This window comes from Puccinia triticina, chromosome 11A (genome assembly GCF_026914185.1).
Source record: "Puccinia triticina chromosome 11A, complete sequence".
In the NCBI taxonomy this organism is placed as follows: Eukaryota; Fungi; Basidiomycota; class Pucciniomycetes; order Pucciniales; family Pucciniaceae; genus Puccinia; species Puccinia triticina.
In genome coordinates, this window is record NC_070568.1 from 1,481,908 (window position 1) to 1,505,261 (window position 23,354).

At 48.1% G+C, this 23,354-nt stretch overlaps 6 protein-coding genes across 6 annotated transcripts; 4 read left to right on the forward strand and 2 right to left on the reverse strand.

Moving 5' to 3' along the window:
- Positions 1–3,559: 3,559 nt before the first annotated feature.
- PtA15_11A177 (uncharacterized protein) lies at positions 3,560–4,122 on the reverse strand (the record flags this gene model as incomplete). Its single annotated transcript, XM_053161058.1, has 3 exons — positions 3,560–3,667; positions 3,752–3,870; positions 3,957–4,122. The coding sequence occupies 3 exons, from the start codon at positions 4,120–4,122 to the stop codon at positions 3,560–3,562; spliced, it is 393 nt and encodes a 130-aa protein (XP_053025043.1).
- Positions 4,123–4,149: 27 nt separating this feature from the next.
- On the forward strand, positions 4,150–5,435 carry PtA15_11A178 (uncharacterized protein; the record flags this gene model as incomplete). The annotated part of the gene is made up of 3 exons (XM_053161059.1): positions 4,150–4,536; positions 5,000–5,058; positions 5,150–5,435. The coding sequence occupies 3 exons, from the start codon at positions 4,150–4,152 to the stop codon at positions 5,433–5,435; spliced, it is 732 nt and encodes a 243-aa protein (XP_053025044.1).
- A 306-nt stretch (positions 5,436–5,741) lies between these two features.
- PtA15_11A179 (uncharacterized protein) lies at positions 5,742–6,320 on the forward strand (the record flags this gene model as incomplete). The annotated part of the gene is made up of 3 exons (XM_053161060.1): positions 5,742–5,880; positions 5,977–6,104; positions 6,207–6,320. The coding sequence occupies 3 exons, from the start codon at positions 5,742–5,744 to the stop codon at positions 6,318–6,320; spliced, it is 381 nt and encodes a 126-aa protein (XP_053025045.1).
- A 3,060-nt stretch (positions 6,321–9,380) lies between these two features.
- On the forward strand, positions 9,381–9,831 carry PtA15_11A180 (uncharacterized protein; the record flags this gene model as incomplete). Its single annotated transcript, XM_053161062.1, has 2 exons — positions 9,381–9,549; positions 9,602–9,831. 2 exons carry the CDS (start codon positions 9,381–9,383, stop codon positions 9,829–9,831), a joined length of 399 nt encoding a protein of 132 aa, XP_053025046.1.
- Positions 9,832–11,232: 1,401 nt separating this feature from the next.
- Positions 11,233–13,125, forward strand: PtA15_11A181 (uncharacterized protein; the record flags this gene model as incomplete). The annotated part of the gene is made up of 5 exons (XM_053161063.1): positions 11,233–11,524; positions 11,612–11,677; positions 11,759–12,241; positions 12,349–12,753; positions 12,830–13,125. The coding sequence occupies 5 exons, from the start codon at positions 11,233–11,235 to the stop codon at positions 13,123–13,125; spliced, it is 1,542 nt and encodes a 513-aa protein (XP_053025047.1).
- Positions 13,126–16,052: 2,927 nt separating this feature from the next.
- PtA15_11A182 (uncharacterized protein) lies at positions 16,053–16,948 on the reverse strand (the record flags this gene model as incomplete). Its single annotated transcript, XM_053161064.1, has 2 exons — positions 16,053–16,657; positions 16,768–16,948. 2 exons carry the CDS (start codon positions 16,946–16,948, stop codon positions 16,053–16,055), a joined length of 786 nt encoding a protein of 261 aa, XP_053025048.1.
- Between the last annotated feature and the right edge of the window lie 6,406 nt (positions 16,949–23,354).

Here is a 23,354-nt window from a genome sequence, read left to right on the forward strand (position 1 = left end):
TAAGATGGTTTTGGCATCCACATGATCCCTTGTGGCTTGATTAGCACAGACTCCCAAAGCACATTCTCAACAATGCTCCGCTTCCTCCAGACCTTTGTCTCCCAAAACAAAAGTATGAGCAATTTGCAGGTTGATTTTTTGAAGGTTGAATGGGGCCGGGCCAATCTGATGGCTGAGACCTCCCTGGATTTCAGCGCTTGGTTGGCAACAAACTTCCAGCACAGGTTGGCGGCTTTCTCGGACGGGAAGAGGATGCAGCGTTCCTGGGCTGACGGGGCATGGGCAGCGCGACAGATCTCAGCGAGCTGTGCAGACACCAAGGCGATGTCAGTGCTTGTCCGAGCGGAGGGAGGAGAGAAGAGCGAGACAGGCGAGCCTTCTGGATGTCCTGGTGGATGAAGAAGCGGGGATAGCCCGTGGTGAGCCTGGCATGGACTCGGTCGAGCCCCAGCTCGTAGTCGACGTTGTCCTTCCAGGTGGGCAGGGAGACAGAGACGGCGTGTGGGGTGCAGATGGGCACCGATGAGCCCAGTTCGGCGGCGTGTCCGTTGGTCGGCGCTGGCATGGTGCGGTTCGTGGGCTGGCCGTCTCCCGCGCGCCGGCCGGGCTTATCCGCTGGCGGTCTTCCCAGTTGGGTGCCCCTGCAGCCAAACTACGTACTCGCCAGCGTTCCAGCGCATGTATCCAGCGCAGAGTGCCTTCCAAAGCCCGACATCAATCCAAACTCAATCAGAAACCCTGCATGCGCACCCACCCATGCTCCCTGGAAATCTACAGAAATCTCCCCCTTCTCCTGCCATTTGATCAGCAATTTCTTCAGGAACGGCGGATAGGATGAAGCTAACTTGAATGGGCAGGGGAGCTTGACTTTCCCCTTTTCACAACACATGGAGATTTTTTTCTTATAGCTTTTGCGTGTGCGACTAAAAATGAGGGCTTGCGCATTCAAACCAAATGCACTGAGCCGCAAGTGGAAATAGCACCTTAGCGCAAACGATGACACTGATGTAAGCAGGCCGCAAACAGCAGGATATCAAGGATTGGCCAAGAGCGGTTAAACAAAGGAGGTATGAATATAGTAGATACTGAGAGCGGTCACGGAGGTAAGAGGCTGTGAGCGGCGAACAAAGAGAAGGAGAGGGTAGGAGTCATTACCTTTAGGGGAAGATAGAAGCGGAGGCTGCACACCGTGCCAGCTTAGATTGCAAGAAGCTGTCCAATGACCATTTGAAAAAGGAGATTAGAAAAAAGGCAAGACCAAGAAATTGTAAAGTCCCGATGTCTGATACCGCGTATAGGATTCAGTAGGAACAGATCAAAAGCACCCGGTGCATGTGAAAAGCTAAACCCGTTGGATGAAAAGGATGTAGCTGAGAACAGCTAGCAGGTTTGCATTCAACAAGATTTGCCGGAAGGGTATAAGAAGGAGGATGTTTGGAGTGTGAATGTTTCCCCCATCGCAGATCCAGTGGGGGCCAAAGGCTGCCCACGCGGTGGTCTTGCGTTCATTTTTTTTTTTTTTGCAGGAGTTTGACCTTTAAGGTTGAAAGAGGAATATCTTTTGAGTTTTGTATGGGGGCTGATTGGAAGATAATGTATAAATGATTGATAGCTTTTGATTAGTCCCACTGGCACTATTTGTTTAAAATAAAATCTGGGACTGCTGCTCACACTCACCTTTAGAGTGGCCAGCGCAGATTTTAAGCAGCATTGCTGTGAAGTTTTAGTATTATAGTAAATGTTATCAAAACATCTTCCGCCTGGTCGGGGAAACTGAACTTGAAGATTGAATAACCAGTGCATTCAAGTTCCAGGTTAGCTCACGAGAGTAGAGGAGACACAGTACTTTGCACCAGCGATCAAGGGGTGCATAGCTGGGACGTCCCTGCTGAAATAGTAGTCGTGGTCCGAATAGCACACAGCTAGCCTGTCAGTTGGGCATTTGGCACTCACTGATACGAGTAACAAGAGTAAAATTGGAGCGTAAATCCACATGACCGTGTGTAGGTAGGATATGAGATACGCTAGAGGTGAAATAGTCTTTGGTGAGTTTTAGGATGCTGGCTATCCAGTTGAGCTGGGAAGTGAGCTCAGGCCCCAATTATAAACGATATTTGAAACTTTATTCAAATATATTTCTGTTTGTTTTGAAGGTCAGTTATAACTCGTTCATAGTTAAATACAGGGTTTCAAAAGTGTTTTTGAGCTCAAAAGTCCTCATTGAGGACTTTTGAAATTGAAATTTGCCAAAATTTGCTAATGTACATGATTACAGGTCTCAATACACCGTATGAGCTCCTGTACCATAAATCTTGAGGTTGATGTGTCTTTCAATCAACCATGTACACATCTGGCTGGCTGAATTGGGATGCCAGTATCCACCACCCAACCCCCAAACCCACTCGTTCCATCCCCTCCCCACGAGAACGTGTGGACCAACAGCTGCTGGCCTGACTTCGCGCAGGGGCACTACGCGGAATCCTGTGAGGATTCCTTGGGATCCTCGTCAAAGGAGTCCCCGGGTGTACGGAAAGCCCTCCGGACGGGGTCCCTCGGCCCCTCCGTTCGAGAGGCTTGGGGTTGCTGAAGGGGCCCGGGCCAAAGCCGCCGGGCAAGGTCTGCAGATTGAGATAGGCTCCGTTCGACGCAAGCCCGCCGACTGGGTTGCGAGCCCCAGGAGAGTTCCCATGCCAACTGGTCGACCCCTAGTGAAGTAGAACAGTCCAGTTGGCCAGCATTCTTGCTCACCAATGCCAAAATTGGCTGTTTGTGCGCCTGGGTTTATAATTGGCCAGGTTTTGAATCACTTTTGAAACCCTGTATTTAGCTATGAATGAGTTATAACTGGGCTTCAAAACAATTGTAAATATATTTGAATAAAGTTTCAAATATTGTTTATAATTGGGGCCTCAGTTGAGTTGAGAATGGTGACAACCAGAGAGGTTGTATTAAATCTGGAATATTAGGGGATGGATGCATCGCTGGGTGCAAGCGGTCAAGAGCCGCGTGGCACAGCCGGGCGAATGGAGTGCGCCCACATGATAAGGCGCAACAGCCATACAGGCATCACCCGGTACAGGGTGCCAGTATAAAAACGGGAGGTAGCACTCCCTGCAAGGCACTCTGCGCCGCCCCACTTGTGCCAAGTTCGACCTCATTCATGGCGCCAGCGGGCGCAACAAGATGACTGCATCGCCACGTGTTGTAACCCAGAAATGGGTTACGCTATGTAGCCTCACGAGTTCTCTCTTGGCCGTTCCAAAAGCACATGAAGGCTTGAAGCAACGGGTCCTTCCTGACCAGTCACTCATGGATGCTCGTTACATATCCCAAGAACCAAGGCAAATCGGCTTCGAAATGTTCAGAGGGGACTCACATGGTAAAGAGTGAGCGGACGACTTCTTAAAAGGCACGGGAAGTCGAACAGAATTCCAAATTTGCAGCACGCATGCACAACAGGGGGAGCTAGCAGGGTTGCGGAGATCGATCGCCAAGGCAGCAACTTGTTAAGATTGCCCCATAAATCAGAAATCACCCCGTAAATTCCAAACAAAAAGATTCAAAAACGGTCTGTGTGGAGCTTTCTGGGTGGACGATCATCAATCGCACGTGACGTGTCTACCATCTTCTTGGTGATCCGAAATTGGCCTTGGGTACCGAATGGGGGCTGGTTGGTAGATGATTTAATGATTGAAAGCGTCTGATCAGTCTCACTGCCACCATAAATTTGAGTGCAAATGTCCATACTCACGTTTAGGGGTAACAACCTAGAGATTAAACAACATCGTTCATGCCAAAACGTTTTATCGTTATCGAGTCCGTTGTCACTCCTGTTGTCCAAGCAGGATCCACCTTGCCGTGGAAATTGCACTTTGACATTGGGCGTCCAGTGCAGATGGGTTTAGCTCACGGGAATTGAGTAGACATGAGCACACCAGCAATCAGGCAACACATACCTGGGATCGTTTGTACCGCTTTGCCGATGTTCAGGTAGTTATATAGTGAAAAGCAAACCGCCAGCGTGTCATCTGGGCATGTAGCATCCACTACTGATGTGAGTACGTAGAGGACGGTATGTACTATGGGGGCCAGCCCGACTATTGTAAAGAGCCACCGACGCATCAGTACAAAATATGCTGACCGATGGCGATGCCGCCAGCAGGGAACACCGGTGGAAACAGCAGAGAGTACAAACATCGCCATGCCGTCTCGGAGGGGTCGAGCGGAACAATGCCAGTGTGTGCATGTATCGAAATACGAGCTTGGGTGACATCAGGTGACGCCCAACCCGCGGAAGAATGCAAAAGACGCTCCGTACATGCAGTCTGGCAGGGCAGGAAGTCTGATCAAGCTCGTAGTGTCCACTTGCGGCAAACGCGATGCCGCCAGCAGTTGAGCAGCCCTCGTAATCAATTTGGCAAGCTCAACATGAAAGGCCCGTTAAGAAACAGCTGGCCGATCTTCGACGGGCCCGGCCCGGCTAGCGTCCGAAATCCAAATTTCTGCGGCTCATGTTTGTCAAATAACACGAGGCTCGTAAGTTGCTGGAGGTGAAAGAGCCTTCGGCCGACGCCAATTCGCATCGTAATCCATAGGAGCCGGCCGGGCCATCCGGGGTGCGAAACGGCGGGGCCGGAGGGCGGGGATGAGAGCGTAATCTTTGAAGCTGTTGAAGATTTTGTAAGGCGGGGAGAAACCCGGGGTCGATTGAAGCAATCTGATCTGGAGCTTCAGCCGCCGGGGCCTGTTTTCCCTGAAGACTGCTGGAGGCTTTCGTCGCGACGCATTTTTTGGTGTTGAGAGATCGCTCGCCGCAAACAATGCGAAATTCTTTGGGTAAGACTGGCGGCATGACGGAGGAGGTTGTCGGGGGAGGGTATTGTTGCCCTGACGGATACCGCAAAGGCGTCCGTTTAGCCGTGCTTGTCGTTGAAATCCTCTTGGAATGCCTTGGCCGTCACCAGATAATTCAAGACATAACGGTCTTCGACTGTGATAGATTCGCGATTGGAAGGTCTTGAACGCGAGCATTCCCAATGGGAGTGCCAGCCAAGAGCTGTAAGAGGGCCGTTTTCTACCGAGCTTGCTGCTGGGTTCTCTAATAATTGATTGTTTCTCGCCAATCGGCCCTCCCTCGATGACGTCACAGAGCATCACATCAACTGGTGCATATCTCGACCTCGTTCCGGCCAAGACTCAAAGCCCACAGTACAGCACACAGGGTGATGAAAACCATTGGCGCCGTCAACCGATGTCTTGATCAAGAAAAGCTGCGGCGCTCAAGTGCTCAGGGACGCCTCGCCTCTCAGATCAAACACGCTCCGCCCCCAGGCGACCCCGAGGCGACCCTGTCTGCCGCCCTGATGTCCGAGTGCACAACGCCGTGGCGCGACGCCAGGCCTGCATCGGGCAAGGAAACGCCGCGGGCGTTTTGAAGGGCCACGGAATCGTCCCGGCGTGTACATATATTGTATTTTTGGACCCGCTTCCAGCTTTTGTATACAACCACATATGTACATATCTGCCAAGGAGGAAGCATCCCCCACCCCCTCCCATCGTTCCCGACTCAACTCTCAAGCCCTTTCATCATTCCCCACTCAACTGAATTTACATACTCTCCAGTTATTACCTGCGCAGATCTACTAGTCAAACTCTCGGGCTTCACAAGAAACCATTTCATCTTTTGCTCCCTTGTGTGTCTCAAGTATCAGTCCTTATCAGTCATATCCTCATTACACATCATGAAGATGATTTACGTTCCACTAGTGTTCCTCATGTTCCTCACATCAGACTTGTATGGCCGCAGAAAATGCCCAGACGACTCACAAGCTGTCTGTTTTTCGCGCAACGACTTCACGGAAAACAAGATCTTGATTCCAGGTACGTATGTCATCCCTAATCACTGGTGTACTCATGTTTGCTCCACTCCCGTCAGCTAACCTGGACCTTGTATCTGCTGTTTCTCTAATCTTCAAGTCGAGTTCCCAAGACGCAAAGATGGCTGTAGAGATAATGTGTCCTCCTTAAGCGGAGAACCGGAAGACGACGAACCTGGGCTATCACGATGCTGTTTCACTCACGTGTTGGAAGCAATGGTTCCAAGAGTGAGTATGGCCAGCTGCGCCCAATGTATGTTGGACTGATGGTTTCGGTGTGACTATTCGACTAATTATACTCTTTCGTTCATCAAATCATCCACCAATCAGCCCCCATTCGGGACCCCCAAAAAATTCAGAATCTCTAGGAAGAGTCTAGGCACTCAATTTCGGCTGGGCCACCCGCCAAGCAGAGACTCAGTGCCAAGGCCAGACTGTTTTTAAATACTTATTTGAGAACTGCAGTGTTATTTTCTGTTTTCATGAAGAAACCTCGACAAATTGCTTCTTTAGAAATTGGCGTTCTCCAAAAACCTTCTCCTCACCGTTTGTGCCTCGTAAAACACTACCTCACCTTTTGTGGGGGAGAGATCCCCGTGTCTTCATCCATGCAAACGGTACCCAACATAAATACTCTCATCCTCCAAACCTGTCAGCCGTGTCAGGAACGTTTCATTGATGGCATCAATCTGCTATTCTACCAGTTGCTGAATTGAGACAGTGTAATACAAGATCTGACATACTCATACATAGGAATGCTGAGAAGGAACTCCACAGGAGAAAAAAAATGAGAGCTATGGGCAAGAAAACATGGGAAGTCGAACAGAATACCAACAAAACTGATTTACAGTAGGTACAAAAGGAGGAATCAGCAGAGTTTTGGGGAACAAAATGTCAAAAATTTGTTGAGGGTTCCTCCTGAATTCGGAAATCAGACTGTAGACCCCAAACCAAAAGGTTTAAATCACAGATTGGATTTGGGATTGCGTCGGGTTGGGGAGGTTGGTCAGGTGGCTTTCCATGGTAAGTGAGTGCGTCCCAACTGATTTTGAATTGTTTTTCAGTATGGAATGGGGCCTGGATGGTAAATAGATGATGAAATGACCAAGCTTTTGATTAGTACCCTGGCATCAACATGTGGTGAAAATAAATTCTGATGCTGCTGCCCATACTCACTGGGACTTTTTCCAACATAGATGTTATGTCAGCCATTGGCTAGTCCAGACAGTGCCAACACTGACACAACACGCGCCACAGAAGACGGGTGCGCGCCAAATGCCATTCCGGGCACAACACGCACCACAGATGACGCGTGCGCGCATAACACTGCAAGAAAAACTCTAGAAACTGCTTGCAGTTGAGATGCAAGAGCTCAAGGCAAGCTGTGCCTCATTCAAGAATCAAGCACATGGTGATTCCATGCACATTGTCTAATTTATGCAAGAGTGAGTCTAAGGTACAAAAAACTAAGTACATCAGTTGATACCTGTGCAAATTCCCCTTTCATGTGCACATACCCCTTTCATGTGCACATATTCCTTTCATGTGCACATACCCCTTTCATGTGCATATATCCCTTTTGTATGCATTCACCCCGTTCATAATGTGTACATAGCCCTTTATGTGCACATACACCTTTCATGTGTGTATATCCCTTTCATGTGCATTTATCCCTTTCACAATGTGTACATACCCCATTCATCATTTTTTCATGACCCTTTCATGTTTACATGTCCCCTTTGAGTTTTTTAGGTCCCTTTTAGTACCCCTTTTATCATTCAGGTTTACATACCCCTCTGATGTTTACATATCCCTTTCATGTGCAAATACCCCTTACTGCACATACCCCTTTCATGCATAAATACCCCTTTCATGCATACATACCCCTTTCATCATGCGCACATATCCCTTTTATGTGTTAATACACCTCCTCATGTTCCCCTTTCATGTGTACATATTTCTTTATCTGTACATATCCCTTTCATGTGTACATACCCTTTGTATTTTATTCTGGCTGGATTCAATGGTGCATGGAGTGTTTAATAAAAGAAAATGAAAGGGTGCTCAGGGGGATGCTCATTTGCCTCAGCCTACTGCATGAGCATTGAGCACTCCAGCATGTTCAACATTGAGATGCTGAACAAGGTACACACTCAAGGTGCACCAGCATGGAATTTGGGTGCTTGACTCCAGCTTGAGCTGAAGCTTGATTGAAGCTTGCTGCATCTCAACTGCAAGCAGTTTCTAGAGTTTTTCTTGCAGTGTAAGCGCAAACAAGCTGGGGATTCAACCAGATGTGAATCCCTGCTGTTGGTTGTCACGCTTGGCTAGGTGATTCTCACCGGTTGTTGTGCTTGAGTGAGCACAAACACGTGAATGTTCTACGCGTGGATTGTGATCAAACAAGAAGATTGTGAGGACATGAAGCCTACACGTGTCCAGTTTCCTAGGCTATAAAGACCTGGGACCTTTGAGCAAAAGGAGGTTCCTCAGATCATTATTAGAATACTACACCCGTCCATCTTGTTTGATACAAACAACCAGGGCTTTACTTCTATTTGCATCTCATATCCTCTTATATCCTTTCTCTTTTACTACGCTCATCCGCCACCGTCTGCTTCTGTACCAACCTCCGACTTCACCTCATCCGGTTTTCTTCCACTCGCTACCTTTTAAGGTAAGCTAGAGTTTCACGAACCACCTTAAGGGTTCAGATACGACTAAGCTCTACCAGCCCCTCCTCCGGAGGCGCGGCTTTCTCCTCCCGCACCGCGTGTTTCCCTCTTTAGGAACTCACATATTGATCTTTTCTATTCAGGGTGTCGCCACTTTAGAGACGCGCCCTGACATGTTAAGCAGCATCGTACGCGCCAAGGAGCATTGTTTGACGAGTCGGGGATCAGGGTGTTCCACTGGTTATATAGACAGTCCTCGTCATCTGGATCAGGAAATTGCACTTTAAGATTGGATGACCAGAACATAAAAATTCAAGGTAAGCTCGCTAGTAGATGATTACCACACCAGTGATTAGGGAATAAATACATGTAACATTTACAGCCTTTGAATGGTAGTTTTTGGGCGAGAAACAGACAGCTTGCGTTTTGGCTGGGCATGCTTCACCCAAGACTGACGTAAAGAACATGAGTCCAATTGAAAAGTAAATCAACACCATCGTGAGTAGGTAGGATTGATAGTTAAGATAATCAAAGGAGCAAGAGACGTAATGAATTTTTTGGTGAGCTTGTAACGCCAGTTAGTAAATCTGGAACGTGAGTTGGGAATGATGAAAGGGTGTGGGTGGGGCACTCTTCCGATGATAGCCAGTGCGTTTATATATGTACAAAATCTACAGCAGGCTTGCTGATACATCGTTGGAAGGACTGCAACACAGCAGAGCAAATCGAGCGCGCCCACATGACAAGGCACAACCCGCCACGACGGTAGACGACGCTACAGGTGCTAGAGTAACTAAGAGCCACCGATATACCAGGAATGGGCTGACCGATGGCGATGTTACTAGCAGGGCCCAGCAGCGGCCGCAAAAAGACTTGCATCGCCACATATACCGGCTTTAGAGGTCGAGGATTCGATTGGAACACACCCGGAACACCACAGGACTTCCTGTCGGTTCTGCGTGGCAACTTTGTTGGCCGGGCAGCGGTTGCGCCTTCGAGTAGGCTTGGGCGGCGCCCGACCCAAGAGACACTCCGTGCAACGTCTGGCAGGGCAGGGTACCTCAGCTCGATATTTGCGCTGGGAGAACGATTTACGCTACTTGCAATCGCGATGCCGCCAGCAGCTGTGCCGCTCTTCTAAGGTTGACAAGCTTCTCATGAAGGGCCCGTTCCAGACGTCTGAAGAGAACCTGGCGGAACAGCGAGCCGATCTTCGGCGGGCCCGGCCAACCCTAGCATCCGCAATCAAAGGTTTTGCCCCATCGTTCAACGGGGGCTAATCTTCATCAAGTCACGCGAGACTCGGAACCTGCTAAAAGTGGAAGAGTTTTCGGCCGATATCGATTGGCATCTGAATCCATAGGGGCCCGCCGGGCCATCCGGGATGCGAAACGGTTGGGCAGGAGGGCGAGGTCGCCGAGAAGGAGAGCGGGATTGTTGAATCTGTTGACAATATTCCAAGATCGGGATAGAGGCGGAGTCAATTCAGCCGCCGAAACCGCCAGGGCCTGTCTTCCCCTGAAGAGTGATGGAGTTTTCCATTCGTCACGCAAAACTGCAATTTTTGTGAATGAGGGATCGCTCGTCCAAATCAATGTGAGATGGATGTTGAGTTCCTCGACGGTTTTGTTGCCCTGATGGAACCCGTGAAGCTTCCGTTGAGCCTCCTCTCCCTCACGCTTGTCGTTGAAAACCTCCTCAGAGTCAATTATGCGAGAAAAAAATGGGAAGTCAAATATATTTCTACGTGACAAAAGAAAGTTTTGCCACACCGCACAACGGGTGAGGGAGCGTTCTACTAGGCGCAAACGGTGAGGAGCAGAGATTTGGAGACTGTCAATTAGCAATTTGTCAAGTTTTCTCCATGAAACCAGGAAATAACACTGCAACTCTCAAACAATTTTCTAAAAACAGGCTGGCATTGGCCTCGAGCCTCTGCTTGTAGGGGAATCCAGTGGATATTTAGTGCCTAAGGAGGTGGTGTTGGAGATTCGGAATGGAGTTTGAGTGTTATATGGGGGCTGATTGGTAGGTGATGTATGTAATGGTTGAAAGTTTTTGATTAGTCCCACTGACACCATCAGTTCAACATGCATTGCTGCCCGCCCGTTTACGTCCAACACCTCTTTGAAAGTGTTCTTTCCGCGTTCCGCAGCCTTTTAGCGCAGTCCTAGCCCCGAGTCCTGTAGCCTCGGCTTCACAAGGGTCCATCTTGTGAAGATGGTTTCACCGAGATCATTGGAATCTCACATACACTGCGAGCCGATGCAGTGTCACTCGGCTGCTCTCGATAATGTTCCTTCTCATCTTCGATCCGACGAGTGTTGAGATCACGCTCACTGTACATCGGTCACCAAGGGGTAATCGCGGTCAGACTCAGATGAAGGGTGTATCTGACGGATTCCATCCGACGCTGAACGAATATGTAAGACTGGACTCGGCACCGTGGCTATGGCTGTCGACGGTCTTACTGGTCAGCCGGAATGGACTCGTTAGATAATTATTACTTTCAGCCCAACTTCACAGTCAATCGTTCATCCTTAAGCAAGTAAGATAAATATTTTTAGTGAGAAATGGGCGTTACTCTTTACAAATCAAGCCTCTCATTTTTTATCTTTCTCATAATATGTATGTCTCACTCATTGGATATAGTCGCTAACGCACATACGATAAGAAAACGCATGGAGAGTGTCGTCAACATGGGCAAGAGTGGCACTGAAATTCTCCGACCAGCTTTGGAGCAACCGGGTGTGGAATTTGCTCGCCAACCCATGGGCCAATTTCATCGAGATATTGCTAAAAAGACCGATACCACCAAGCCACCCCTTGAACCCATTTTGGATGAGGCCAGTATTCGCAAACCCGAAGTCGGATTCAATCCAGAGGTTCTAAGACATGAGCCTGACCCTCCTGTCCCTGAAACCATTTTCAAGGAGACGGCGGATCCTAAGATCTCTATTGATCCCTGGCCAAGTAAGTCCCCATATTCTAGTTCAAAATGTCTCCCACCTCCGCTAAGAAATCACGATCCACCAATCCACCAAAATGTGGAATTAACAGCCCGCGCTCGGGAAAACTTGAAGGAAAAGCTCTCGGCGATTAGGAAGAAGATCGTCGGCTTGTCAAGTAAGTATCTATGGTGCGACATTCTTCTGCTACACGTCTCTCGCCCCCACTAGCGACTCACGATGGGTTATGTGACCATAGAAGTAACTGCACGCGCTTGGAACAACTTGAAAGCAAAACTCTCGACCATCAGGCAAAGAATCATCGCCTACTACCGACCGCCCCCCTCGGTCTCGGGACCGTTTGATCTTCGCCTCAAACGACAACGGGAGCTAAGTCAACTGGTACTTGCACACAAAGGCGTAGATCTGGGACCGCATGTAGATGCATATCTGAACCAAATTTTAGGAGAATTTCATAAACATGCAGGCTACCTCCAAGAAAATCACAGCCCAAGTTTGGTCGAAACATGGGGGGCCAGACTGAAAACGTCCTTTTCACAATTCCAAAAACTTGTGGTTGAAGACGACGAGAAAATGGAGCGCATGATGGCACGATATAATAAACAGATTGCTAGAGATATGCCGGAAATCCTTGGCAAAAATAAAGGTGCAGAGGCTGTTCTAACGCTTGGAAAGAAGCTGGCTGCTTATAAATCTAAGACCTTAGCAGAGGATCAAAAAAGTAGGGGAAATTTTGCTTTTGTTCAACGTTCTGTGTTTTGATGATTCTCTCTCAAAGGTAATCCGATTCACTGATTGGTTCTCTTCTTGTTTGTTTTGAATCACTAGTTGTCCGCTTTGATCTACCTGAGGAACAACAATACTTGTCAGAATTACTGGGGTTCTTTGGGCCCAATAAAGTGCTTGCACCAGAAATCAGAGCATTATTCCAGGAAAAGGTACACTGGCGTGAATGGAAGCTTACCCAATTTGTGGACTCCGAGAAGATTATTCCAAATCTCAACAAAATCCAAGACAACCTAGAGGAAGTAGCAAGATTTAACCGCAAGGCTGACATTGCAAGAAAACTAAAGAAACCTGTTGACATGCAACCATATCATAATTTAATCGCTGAAATTAGAAAAACTGAAAGTGAATTGGTTACGGCTTTTGGTGGACTTGACCGATTCAAAGATGCGTTAAGTACAGTTAAGGAATTGGATATCTACAAGAAATTTATGCAAGAGCTGAAGAGTAAGTCCTTGACTATTATGTAGTACAATCCAGCCATATATAATATTGATTCAAATTTCTTGAAAAAAACTAAAAGATCCCCAATCCGTCATGGGCCACCAGCTTCAATTTCTCGAACCATGGGGATACTCTCGCACTTCAGCTGAAAACTCTGAAACATATAGACCTTTCAAGAAGTTTGGCCTCCGAAAATCTACAGATTCTATCAACAAACTTGATGAGCTCACTCCGATTACGTTGGAAATCATTCAAACTCGGTTAGCATCTGTCCGGAAAGCTCAGAAGGCAGAAGAAAAGATAGAAAAGATCATGACCCCCGAGGGCCTGGAACACTTCATGAAGTTCCTCAGTACCAGAGTCACATCAACATGACATTCACACAGAAGAACAAGTATCTGAAGATTGGATCAATCCAATATCAACTACATATCACACTTGATAAAATAGAATACAATTAGTTTAGCATTTAATTGTGGGACACAATTGGAATTGTGCATTGTGATTTTCCCGATTCCTTCTCCAATATTTAATTTTGCTGTGTGTGTGTTTTTGAACCTCCAGTACAGCAGTACTCCATGTGGCTACTTGTTTATACTAGATGTTTTTATGAGAGTGTTTGATTGCAAACCCCACTTTCAAAAAAAAAATGACCCTTCATGTTAGTATGTGAGGTTATTTCAGCTCCAAAATCATGTTTAAATTAGATGCTACATGTCAGCCATTGGCTAGTCCAGACAGTGCCAACACTGACACGACACGCGCCACAAAAGACGGGTGCGCGCCAAATGCCATTCCAGGCACAACACGCACCACAGATGACGCGCGCGCACATAAGCGCAAACAAGCTGGGGATTCAACCAGATGTAAATCCCTGCTGTTGGTTGTCACGCTTGGCTAGGTGATTCTCACCAGTTGTTATGCTTGAGTGAGCACAACCATGCGAATGTTCTACGTGTGGATTGTGATCAAACAAGAAGACCGTGAGGACATGAAGCCTACACGTGTCCAGTTTCCTAGGCTATAAAGACCTGGGACCTACGAGCAAAAGGAGGTTCCTCAGATCATTATTAGAATACTATGCCCGTCCATCTTGTTTGATACAAATGACCGGGGATTTACTTCTATTAGCATCTCATATCCTTTTATATCCTTTCTCTTTTACTACACTCATCCTCCACCGCTCCGCTTCCGTACCAACCTCCAACCTCACCTCATCCGGTTTTCTTCCACTCACTACCTTTTAAGGTAAGCTAGAGTTTCACAAACCACCTTAAAGGTTCAGGTACGACTAAGCTCTACCAGCCCCTCCACCGGAGGCGCGGCTTTCTCCTCCCGCATCGCGGTTGAGTTGAGCGTGTTTTCCTCTTTAGGAACTCACAAATTGTTCTTTTCTATTCAGGGCATCACCACTTTAGAGACACGCCCTGACACTACATACATTACAACATAGACATATTTTTATGTCCTTCAACACTAGTCTCAATTTCATGCATCTGCAACACTGTCACCCTGGCTCATCTAGATTTTTGGGTGGATATGTGTTATGTGGGAAGGTAGAAGAGACATTGAAGGTAGACCTAATTACCACCATTGACCATAAAGCATGTTGGTTGCAAGATCCAGTGGCCAGGAGTCAATGCCTGATGCATCCAGTTGTCCATAGATGGCCATTTCCCCCACCGAAGTCCACCTGGGATCTACATGGCAAGCTGTCTCTTACAGAGTAGCCCCCAGAAGCATGCTAGCTAGCCATAAGTGGACATCATCAATGGAATTAGGGATCCAACATGTGGACACTGCATCTGGGGTGTCCCAGTGGGCCAGTTGTGACCTAATTTGTCACAGCACAATTTTCTTTTGTTGCATTGTTGCAATTTCAACCCTGGGAAATACCTTTTGGTTGGCCTCAGAGTTGAATCTTGGATAAATATCAATTCCTCCAGGTGGTTTCAGTTTCTGGGATCTTCAGATGCAAGCTTGACTAAGCCTCTCCGAGGAGGCGCGAAGCGTCTCCAAAGGAGAGGCTTAGGACTAAAGTCACATTCTTTGCCTGAGGCTGACAGGGTTTTGCGCAGAAAATCACATATTTTGTATTTACATCTCTATTCCCTCTCCCTCTCAACTTGAAATTCAAAGCCCCATATGCCAGGTTATAGCTCTCAATCTGAGCTGTCCTGTACATATTTTTTCAAGTAGAACCATCAAAAATTGGCCGCTACGTGGCCATTCTGGTGAGGGCTATTCCTGAGCAATGCAAAGAAGCCATTGGATTATCCAAAGGTTAAGGTAGGACACGCTCTCACGGTTTTTCCAGTATTGGATTAATATGGGCAGGTCTCTCGAGTGCATAAGCGAGGAGTCCCACAGGGTTTGACATATGATGACAAACCTTAATTTCATGCGTTTAGGCCGGACTGGCTATCCGGTTTAGATCAGGCCGGATAGGCTCCCAGGTGGAATTTCTACATCATTTTTTATTTCAGTGGATGGTGATAGGTGTTGTTTTGGACACATGAGATTATGTAGAAACAAAAGCTGATTCTAATGGTAACGGAGGCTGTGAAAAAATCAGAGGGGTATGCGGTGATATGGGGGTTAGAAGGATTTTTTCAACATTTGGCTGGGCAGCCTCAAGCCAAATGTTGGACATTAGGCACAAGTCCCTCCCGCAAGCGGGAGGGTGCTCGCGCCCCGCGAGCACAGGGAAGTTTGCTTCGGATGGCCCTACCAAACCCTCAAGTCTACCCTTGAAGTTACATGCAACAGCTCAATACAGGATGCCCTGACATATTGTACGCAGTACTGTTACTGCTTGCAGCACAAGTCATTTTTTGCATTATTACCCTTATCATTATTTTATTTTTTTGATCTCGGAGGAAACTAAAAAAGAACCAGAGCCGAGAAGAATAGGAACAAGGTTTGGAATGGGTTTCAGTTCGAGTATTGAGTCCCAATCCTGAGTGGGAAGGTGTGAATCTAATGTTACAAAAAATGAGCTACCCAAGGAAAGCAGCAACAAGGAGCAGAGAAGAGAAGACGGGAAGGAGGAAGTAATAAAACAGGGAGGCTGAGAGTATTGATGTAGAAGAGAAAAAAAAAGTCTGTGGGTGACGATGATCAAGAGCGGTTATTTGTGTGAGGTCCAAAGTAGTACTTCCTCGGTCCCACTTAAGCAGGACACGCGCACATGTATGTATGACTTCAAGGAGCTTGAGAAGGTGAACGCATTTTTCAAAAAAAAGGAAGTGTGCACTCGCGCGATTGAGTGATGTAGCGAGAAAAAAAAAAGGGGGGGGGGTTCAAAATTCGACATCCATGCGCATGAACGTGCAATCGAATTCGCGATGGAACTTCTCCTGATGGGGTCTGGTACCGAAGGCGCCACCGACAGGCATAGATTTAGTCTTACCGAGCTGACGTTTAGTAGTCTGGGAATTGAGGGCGGAGGAGAAGTCGAGTTTTGCGGAAGGCAAGGGACGGAGCTGGTCGGCGGATTCGATGGTATCGTCGCTGAGGATCAAGCTCGCCATGTCGTTCGGGGAGGAGTCGACGTCGAGTTCCATGTCCTCGACATCGAATCCGTCGCCCTCGTCCAACTCGGGGATCTTGGTGATTGCTTGCCGGTCGTAGTCGAGCTCCCGGGACTGTTCCCAGAGGGGGCCGGGCTCGTTTCGTCGCCACCCCGCGCGAAGCACGTCGTCGTTCAAGCCGCTGATCACCGACGAGGTCGACTTGACCCGGTTCAGTTGCGTGTATCTCGACTTCCATAACGTGTTGGATGGGTTGTCCAGCGCGCCTTCGGCCGCCGGGGGCTCGAGCTCCGGCTTGGGGTCCGGTCGGAAGATGGACGCCTCCGACTGAGAGCGGCCAAATGATCGAGTGGTAGCATAGCCTTGACTGACAGCTGAAACGATCCTCAGATGCCCAACGTTTGAGGGTTGTTTATCAAAAGCGACGTCAGTCTTGTGTGCTTTTCTCAAGTTTAGTTAGGCAATGCAGTCAGGGGGAATATACCGTTTCGCCCAATGATTCCTCGGAGTGCGATTTGGTTGCGAAGGTCTTTCGAGACTGACCCTCGACGGAGTCTTGCCTCTTCTTCTTCATCGTCGACATTATTTTTTTCGAACCGTACCCGAGGGGTGTCTGTCGAGGGACTGAGAGGTTGTTTATCTGCGTGGGCGGCGGTCGAAGTCATGATCGGCTTTGTGTCCGGGCCGGGATATGAATATCCAGCGGAACGGTTGGATGGCCTAGAACTGGTGGACGACAAAAAGCTGCGGTTGGTCTACAAACTCTGTGAAGTGAATGGTGATGTTCACGGAGACTACAGCACGACGGCTTACGTCTGAAGTGGGGGGGCCGGCTGAGCAGTCTGTATCGTTGGATGGTCCCTGTCCTTTAGGCTTTCGCTGATCGAGGAGGAAGAGACGATCTCCCGGTGTCCGTGTGGGTGGTCTTTGTGTGGTTGATTCGGCTGCTCGACTGCCAGTCGCGTCGCGTGGCTGATGGCCCCACTGCGCAGTCTGCGGACAATACGTAATCCGCAGGGCACAGCAAGCTGCGGATGCCTTTCTCCAGAGACACATGTTGTGATGTGAGAGCATCCGCATCGGTTGCGGATTAAGCGAGGATTAGCGTAACTAATCCTCCTCGGCAACCGCATCGGGTCCGATTTAATCGGACTAAACTCCTCCCGGGAGTACGATTTGGAGTAAGCGGGAGTAAAGTTACTCCTCGCTAATCCTGGGAGTAAGCGCTGCATGCATATTCACATGCATGCAGACACTCCTCCCCACCCAAAAGTATGCACCAAACACAGCTTACATAAGCTGTAGGTGCATACCACATACTTACACAGCTTTTTATCCCGCACCGATGCGGCTGCCGGCCGGGATTAGCGCTAATCCGGGAGTAAGCAGATCTGTTACTCCTCGACTTACACCCGCACCGATGCAGATGCTCTGAGCGCACACAATAGTGTTGATTACATGGAGAGAAACAGAGAACTATATATATGTCTATGTACAAGCATATCTGCGCCGTAGTCGGCTACATAGAGGATAATAGATATAAGCATATCTATGTCCTAACACCCCCCCTGTCGACTAGGCAAAGATTGCTATTGTACGCCTAAGACCTTACTGGCAAGAAACTCATGTTTTTCTGGAGTAAGTGCCTTAGTAAGTATGTCGGCTAGCTGCTTGTCTGTTGCAATCCAAGAGAGGGTTGCCTTCTTTTCAAATAGAGCTTGATTAGTAATGTAGTATTCCCGTTCGGTGTGTCTGGTTCTTTTGTTAGAGCTATCATCTTTACCTACTCATATCGCAGATTCATTGTCGCAAATCAGATGACCGGTGAAACGGTGACCCAGGATATCTTCAATTAGTTGTTGTACCCATAGCAACTGCCGCGTGGCCATACCAAGCGCCATGTATTCGGCCTGGCAGGTTGATGCCGCTACAGTATGCAGTCGTCGCGCTATCCATAAGATCGGTGCACCGTAAAAGGATAAGAAAATACCATATGAAGAACGCTGATATTCGCCGCCCCACCCGGCATCACTGAAACACTGAAGAGGTTTATCAGTTTCACGGGGTTCAATCTTCAGAAATTTGTCCCTGTTGTTAGCAAGATAGTTCACTATATGTCGGAGTGCTTTCCAGTGACATGGCGCTGGACATATGCTGAACCTAGCCATGTAGTTCACCGCGTACGCAATATCTGGTCTGGTCCCCACCGCCAGGTAGCTCAGACCTCCTACAACGGATAGATATGCTGAAGATTGCATGGGGTCGCCTTCTGGATCTTCCGAGCTAGCGCTAAAGTTTGACGGCAAAGGCGTTTTCGCCAAAGATTTCTGATCCCAGTGATCATGTAAAATCTTATCGATCAGCTTCTTTTGACGGAGGGAGAACTTACCGTGGCCCCTTGTTACTTCTACGCCAACAATTGTTTCCACTCCCGATTGCCATTTTATCTCGAGGCAGTTGTGTAAATCCTTCTCCAGTTGCCGGAGGATCTCGTCATTGGAACCCGAAACCACTCCGTCATCCACGTGTACCCAAATGGCACCTTTATGAGTCGCATGTTGAAGGATATACAGCAAACTGTCAAATTGACTCGGAGTGTACCCAAGTGACTTCAGTTTGCTTTGAAGATGCTTCCACCAGCACCTGGCGGCTTGCTTCGTTCCGTATAGTGCCTTTTGTAATTTGCAAGCATATCCCTTCGGAACATCGAGTCCTTCAGGCGGTCTGACCCATACTTCTTTGTCTATTGGAGAATGTAGGTAAGCCGCTACAAAATCAAAAGAATACACAGGCCAGTTGCATTTGGCTGCTATTGTTAGTAGCAAACGTAGCGACACAAAAGTTGCTGTGGGAGCAAAAGTGTCAAGAAATTCCACACCTGCAATCTGAGCGTAGCCTTTTGCAACATACCGTGCCTTCAATTTAATCAATTTACCATCGGCCGTCCTTTTCTCGACAAACACCCACCGAGCTCCCATAACTCTCTTTCCAGAAGGGACAAGCTCGATGGTCCATATCTCGTGGCGAAACAGATTCTGAAGTTCTTCTTGAATGGCTTTGAGCCATGCCTCCTTCTCCGGGTGTTTCAGGATATCCTTGTATGTCTTCGGGGTGTTTGATTCCGGTGATTTAGTGACTTCCTCGATCTTATCTTGCAGTTTCTCTTGTTCTTGTACCCTGAGTTTGTCGGTAAAATCACCGAGGGCATTCGCCATCACAAAACGAAGAGCTCGTACTCCTGTCTTTAGCGCAGGGTCAAGGTGTTGTTCATTGGAAGTTTCTTGGGTTCCTGCAAGTTTCAGATCAATATCTGCTCGTGGGGGCTTTTCACCAGTAGTCAGCTTGAGAGGATTATCAGAGAATTTTACCCATGCCGATACAACGATCTTGTTGGTGGAAGGTATCCAAAGCATCCAACCCTTGCCGCCATCAACGTATCCAACTACGCGTGCTTCTGTCGCCCGATCATCCAGTCTCTTTTGTTTTTCCGGAGGCGTCAGCACAAAAGCATGAGAACCAAAAACTCTCATGTGGTCCAACGCGGGTTTATAACCATAAAACGCCTGGAAAGGTGTCTGATTTCCACTTACTTTATTCGGGACTCTGTTCAGAGTGTAGTTAGCCCAAAGAAATGCAAAACCCCAGAAGTTTTGGGGCAGATGACTGTCAGTGAGCACAGCCCTACCCATGTCCGAAACGGTTCTGTTGTACCTCTCAATTGCTCCGTTCTGGTAGTGATGGTACGGCAGCAAGCGTTCAGCCCAAATCCCTTTCTCCTTGATGAAGTCCGCCAGGATTTTGGTCTCAAATTCCCCTCCGTTGTCAGATCGGATGCATTTGACCCTCTTTCCTGTAGCTGTCTCGAAACGAAGAACTTGATCAATAAGCAACTGGCTAGCTTCACTTTTCTTGGACAATATTTTGATTTCACTATATGAGGTTGCAATATCACGGATGGCAAGGATATATTTCCCATCGCTGAAAGTGGGGATTTCAAAAGGTCCCATCAAGTCACATGCAATGATATCAAGGACTCCTACTGGTCTGAAAGTGGGCAGCAGAGTATTAGTGCGAGTTCCTTTTGCAATCATGCAAACTGGACATTTGATGTCTCCTTTTGGTAAAGTATCCGGAAGTCCAACTCCCAGATTCAACTTAATCATCTTTCTGATACGACGAAGACCTGCATGTCCAAAAACACGATGCCAGAAAAGGAGCTGCATTTCATCTTTTGTTAGATCAGACTCATGCCAGTTAAAAGATTGTTTATCAACAGGAAACGAGAAGATAAAATTGGAAGATTTGGGAATATCGGTAGAGGGAACAGGTTTTGCAGCTAGGGCATCAGGAGACGAATTATCAATAGCAGGGACAGAGAAAGAACGGGAAATGGTTGAAGAGCAGGGAGTGGTCTTTTCCAATGATCGGATTATAGGCTTCGGTAGTGTCCAGCATCGCCCCGTCGGATTGAGTTTGCTCGTTAACAGTATAGTACTGTTGCCCAATTGAAACAGAAATGTGTCTGTATCGGAAGCATAAGTGATCCGTATATTAGCACGTCGAAGTGCAGACGGGGAGATAAGGGTGGCATTAGCCTGCTCACAAAACATCACACCGTTAACGGAGATGGTTGTTCCATTCATCCCAGGAAAAGTCAGTGTCCCCACCCCTGTGATTGATTCCGAGCAACCGTCAGTTGCAACTCTCAGGGGGATAGGACGTTTAAGGGATCTGAAGTTGGATAAAGCTAACCTGTCTCCAGTCAGATGATTGGTGGCGCCAGTGTCGGTAATGACATTAGTGCCCAGCCCAATGGCATCGGCCTTGGCTTCGCCTGTCATTTGGAGCTCGGCGAGTTCGTCATCAATATCACCGACGTCAATATTCTTCGCCGACACATTAGGCTTTTTGTCGCCATAGTTTGGTCTGTAGGACTCATAGGGCTTGGGATTATTGGTTTGGGCGGTAGCTCTTTGGGAAGGGAAGTTTTGGGGCGTAGGAGCGGGAAATGGGAACGGTTGTTGAGAAGGAATACCCGGGAAAATGTGTTGGCCGTATGGAGTGAAATTGGGAGCGACAACAATGGGACAGTATGGAGAATACGGATTTTGCGGATATGTCGCAGGGTTTTGGAAGATGTTGTTGTTGTTGGCTTTTTGGGGCACCGGCTTCGTCCTTGCAGGACAGGTGGTAGACCAATGTCCGGGTTGTCGACAAATGTGACAGTTGTTGTTGGGACGAGCAGCGTTAGCAGATACTTCAGCGGGTTCATCAGCCATATCCGAAATAGGGAGAGGGTTAGGTGTCCCAGCGACCAGATGATGGGGACTTGGAACATCAGGGAACACAGGGGTACTATTGGATGATTCGGAAATGGATACTTGGTTACGGCTGACATCATACATCTTCAAAAGGTTGTCGAAGGTTGGAGCTTTTTGAAGTACATCAGTGTACATGATGTGCTCAACTCGTTGCGCCATTTCTTGTTTGACGGGGCCGGAACGGAGATTGCGCTGAAAGATGAGACCAAGGATGTTATCTTTGGTGAAGGTGATGTTGAGATCTTTCAAATCGGTGATCAAGTCGCGCATTCGAGCTCCGCAAGCTGCCGATGTTGCGAAGGAGTCCGGATCAATTCGCAGAAGGGAATCCAGTGCCGAAATTTGTGCTGCGCGGCACACTGAGTTGAAGCGCGATTTGAGGTTCTTGAAGCCTTCGTGACAAGTCGTCATTGATGAGATACCGTCTTCGAGGGATTGATCGACCGAGTGTAAGAGTATTGCACGTCCGATCTTCTCATGGTGGATGTTGGTTGTTGGTTTGTCCCAAAATTCGGAGTTGTACAACACTTGTGAGGCTAACTCACGTAATCGCCTGGCCCACCTGCGGTAGTTGCTGCCGTCGGCCAGGAGGATGTCCCGTTCTTGGATGAGTTTTACCGCCGACAAAATATTGGATGTGGTATTACGGCGATCCTCCTCGGCAAATCAACGATTGCGGGTGTCGTCAATAGCACGGTCCAAAACGTCTTGGCGAGTTTGGGTAGGAGGTGGCGGCAGTTGAGCTTGAGGGTGTGTTGTGGGGAAAGGGTTGTTGGGTGACGGTGTAGTTGGTGACGGGTGTTGGGGAAAGTTGGATGGTAGGGAATGGTAGGGATAGGGGTAATGCATATAGGGAAAAGGTGGATAGTATCCGTATGGCGAGTTGGCGAAGTCGGGCATTGGTGGATTGTTTGTTTGAGCTGTACGGTTACGGGGTAGATGCAGAGGGGTCTCGTGATCCTCGTTGAGTTTCGGAGGATTCGTGATGGTGGTGTCCTCAGTATCCGCTGGCGTTGGCATGGGGTCGGATGGAGGTAAGGGGTTGGGGGGTGGCATGGTAGGTGATGGGGATGGTGCTTTGTTTGTCAACGGAGGAAGAGAAGGAGCAGGAGAATTAAAAGGGGTAGGTGTGAAATGGTAATGGGGAATGGGGGGAGTCGGTTGGCGAAAGGAAAAATTGGCTATCGGTTTCTTTTGTTCGGGAGGGTATGGAGTCGTGGATGAACCGGTGAGGAAAGGTATGTTCAAGGAATCTTGGTTTTGAATTTGTTGATTGCGGATGTGTGTCGATGTGGTGAGACCGCCGGTCTGAGCCTGTATGCTCGGTGACGCCGGTCGATTTGAATCAGGAGAGATAGGATTTGTGGTGTGTGTGGGTGGGTTGGGGTTGGTTTTTGGATCATCAGACATAGTAAGATAAAGAAAACAAACTCCAATATGCGAGTCTTGGAAGCCTCGTACGTTTACTAGAAAGAATCGATGAAGGAAGAAAATACTCGGGACTCTTTATCTGTCCGTACTCTGAAGTTACGCCTTAACTGGCCAGGAGAAGGGTAAAATTCGACGAAAACAGATAAACAGAACTTTTCTTATCTCGCAACAAGGGTTCAATCTTGTTGGTACCTTGCAACCTTCACGTCGCTACGGGGAATGATGACAGAGATAGGTAGGATAATTGTGAAAGAAAAAAAAGAAAAAAAAGAACCGTATACTGATGTGAATGGACGATTCTATGAGCAAGGTTCCGTGT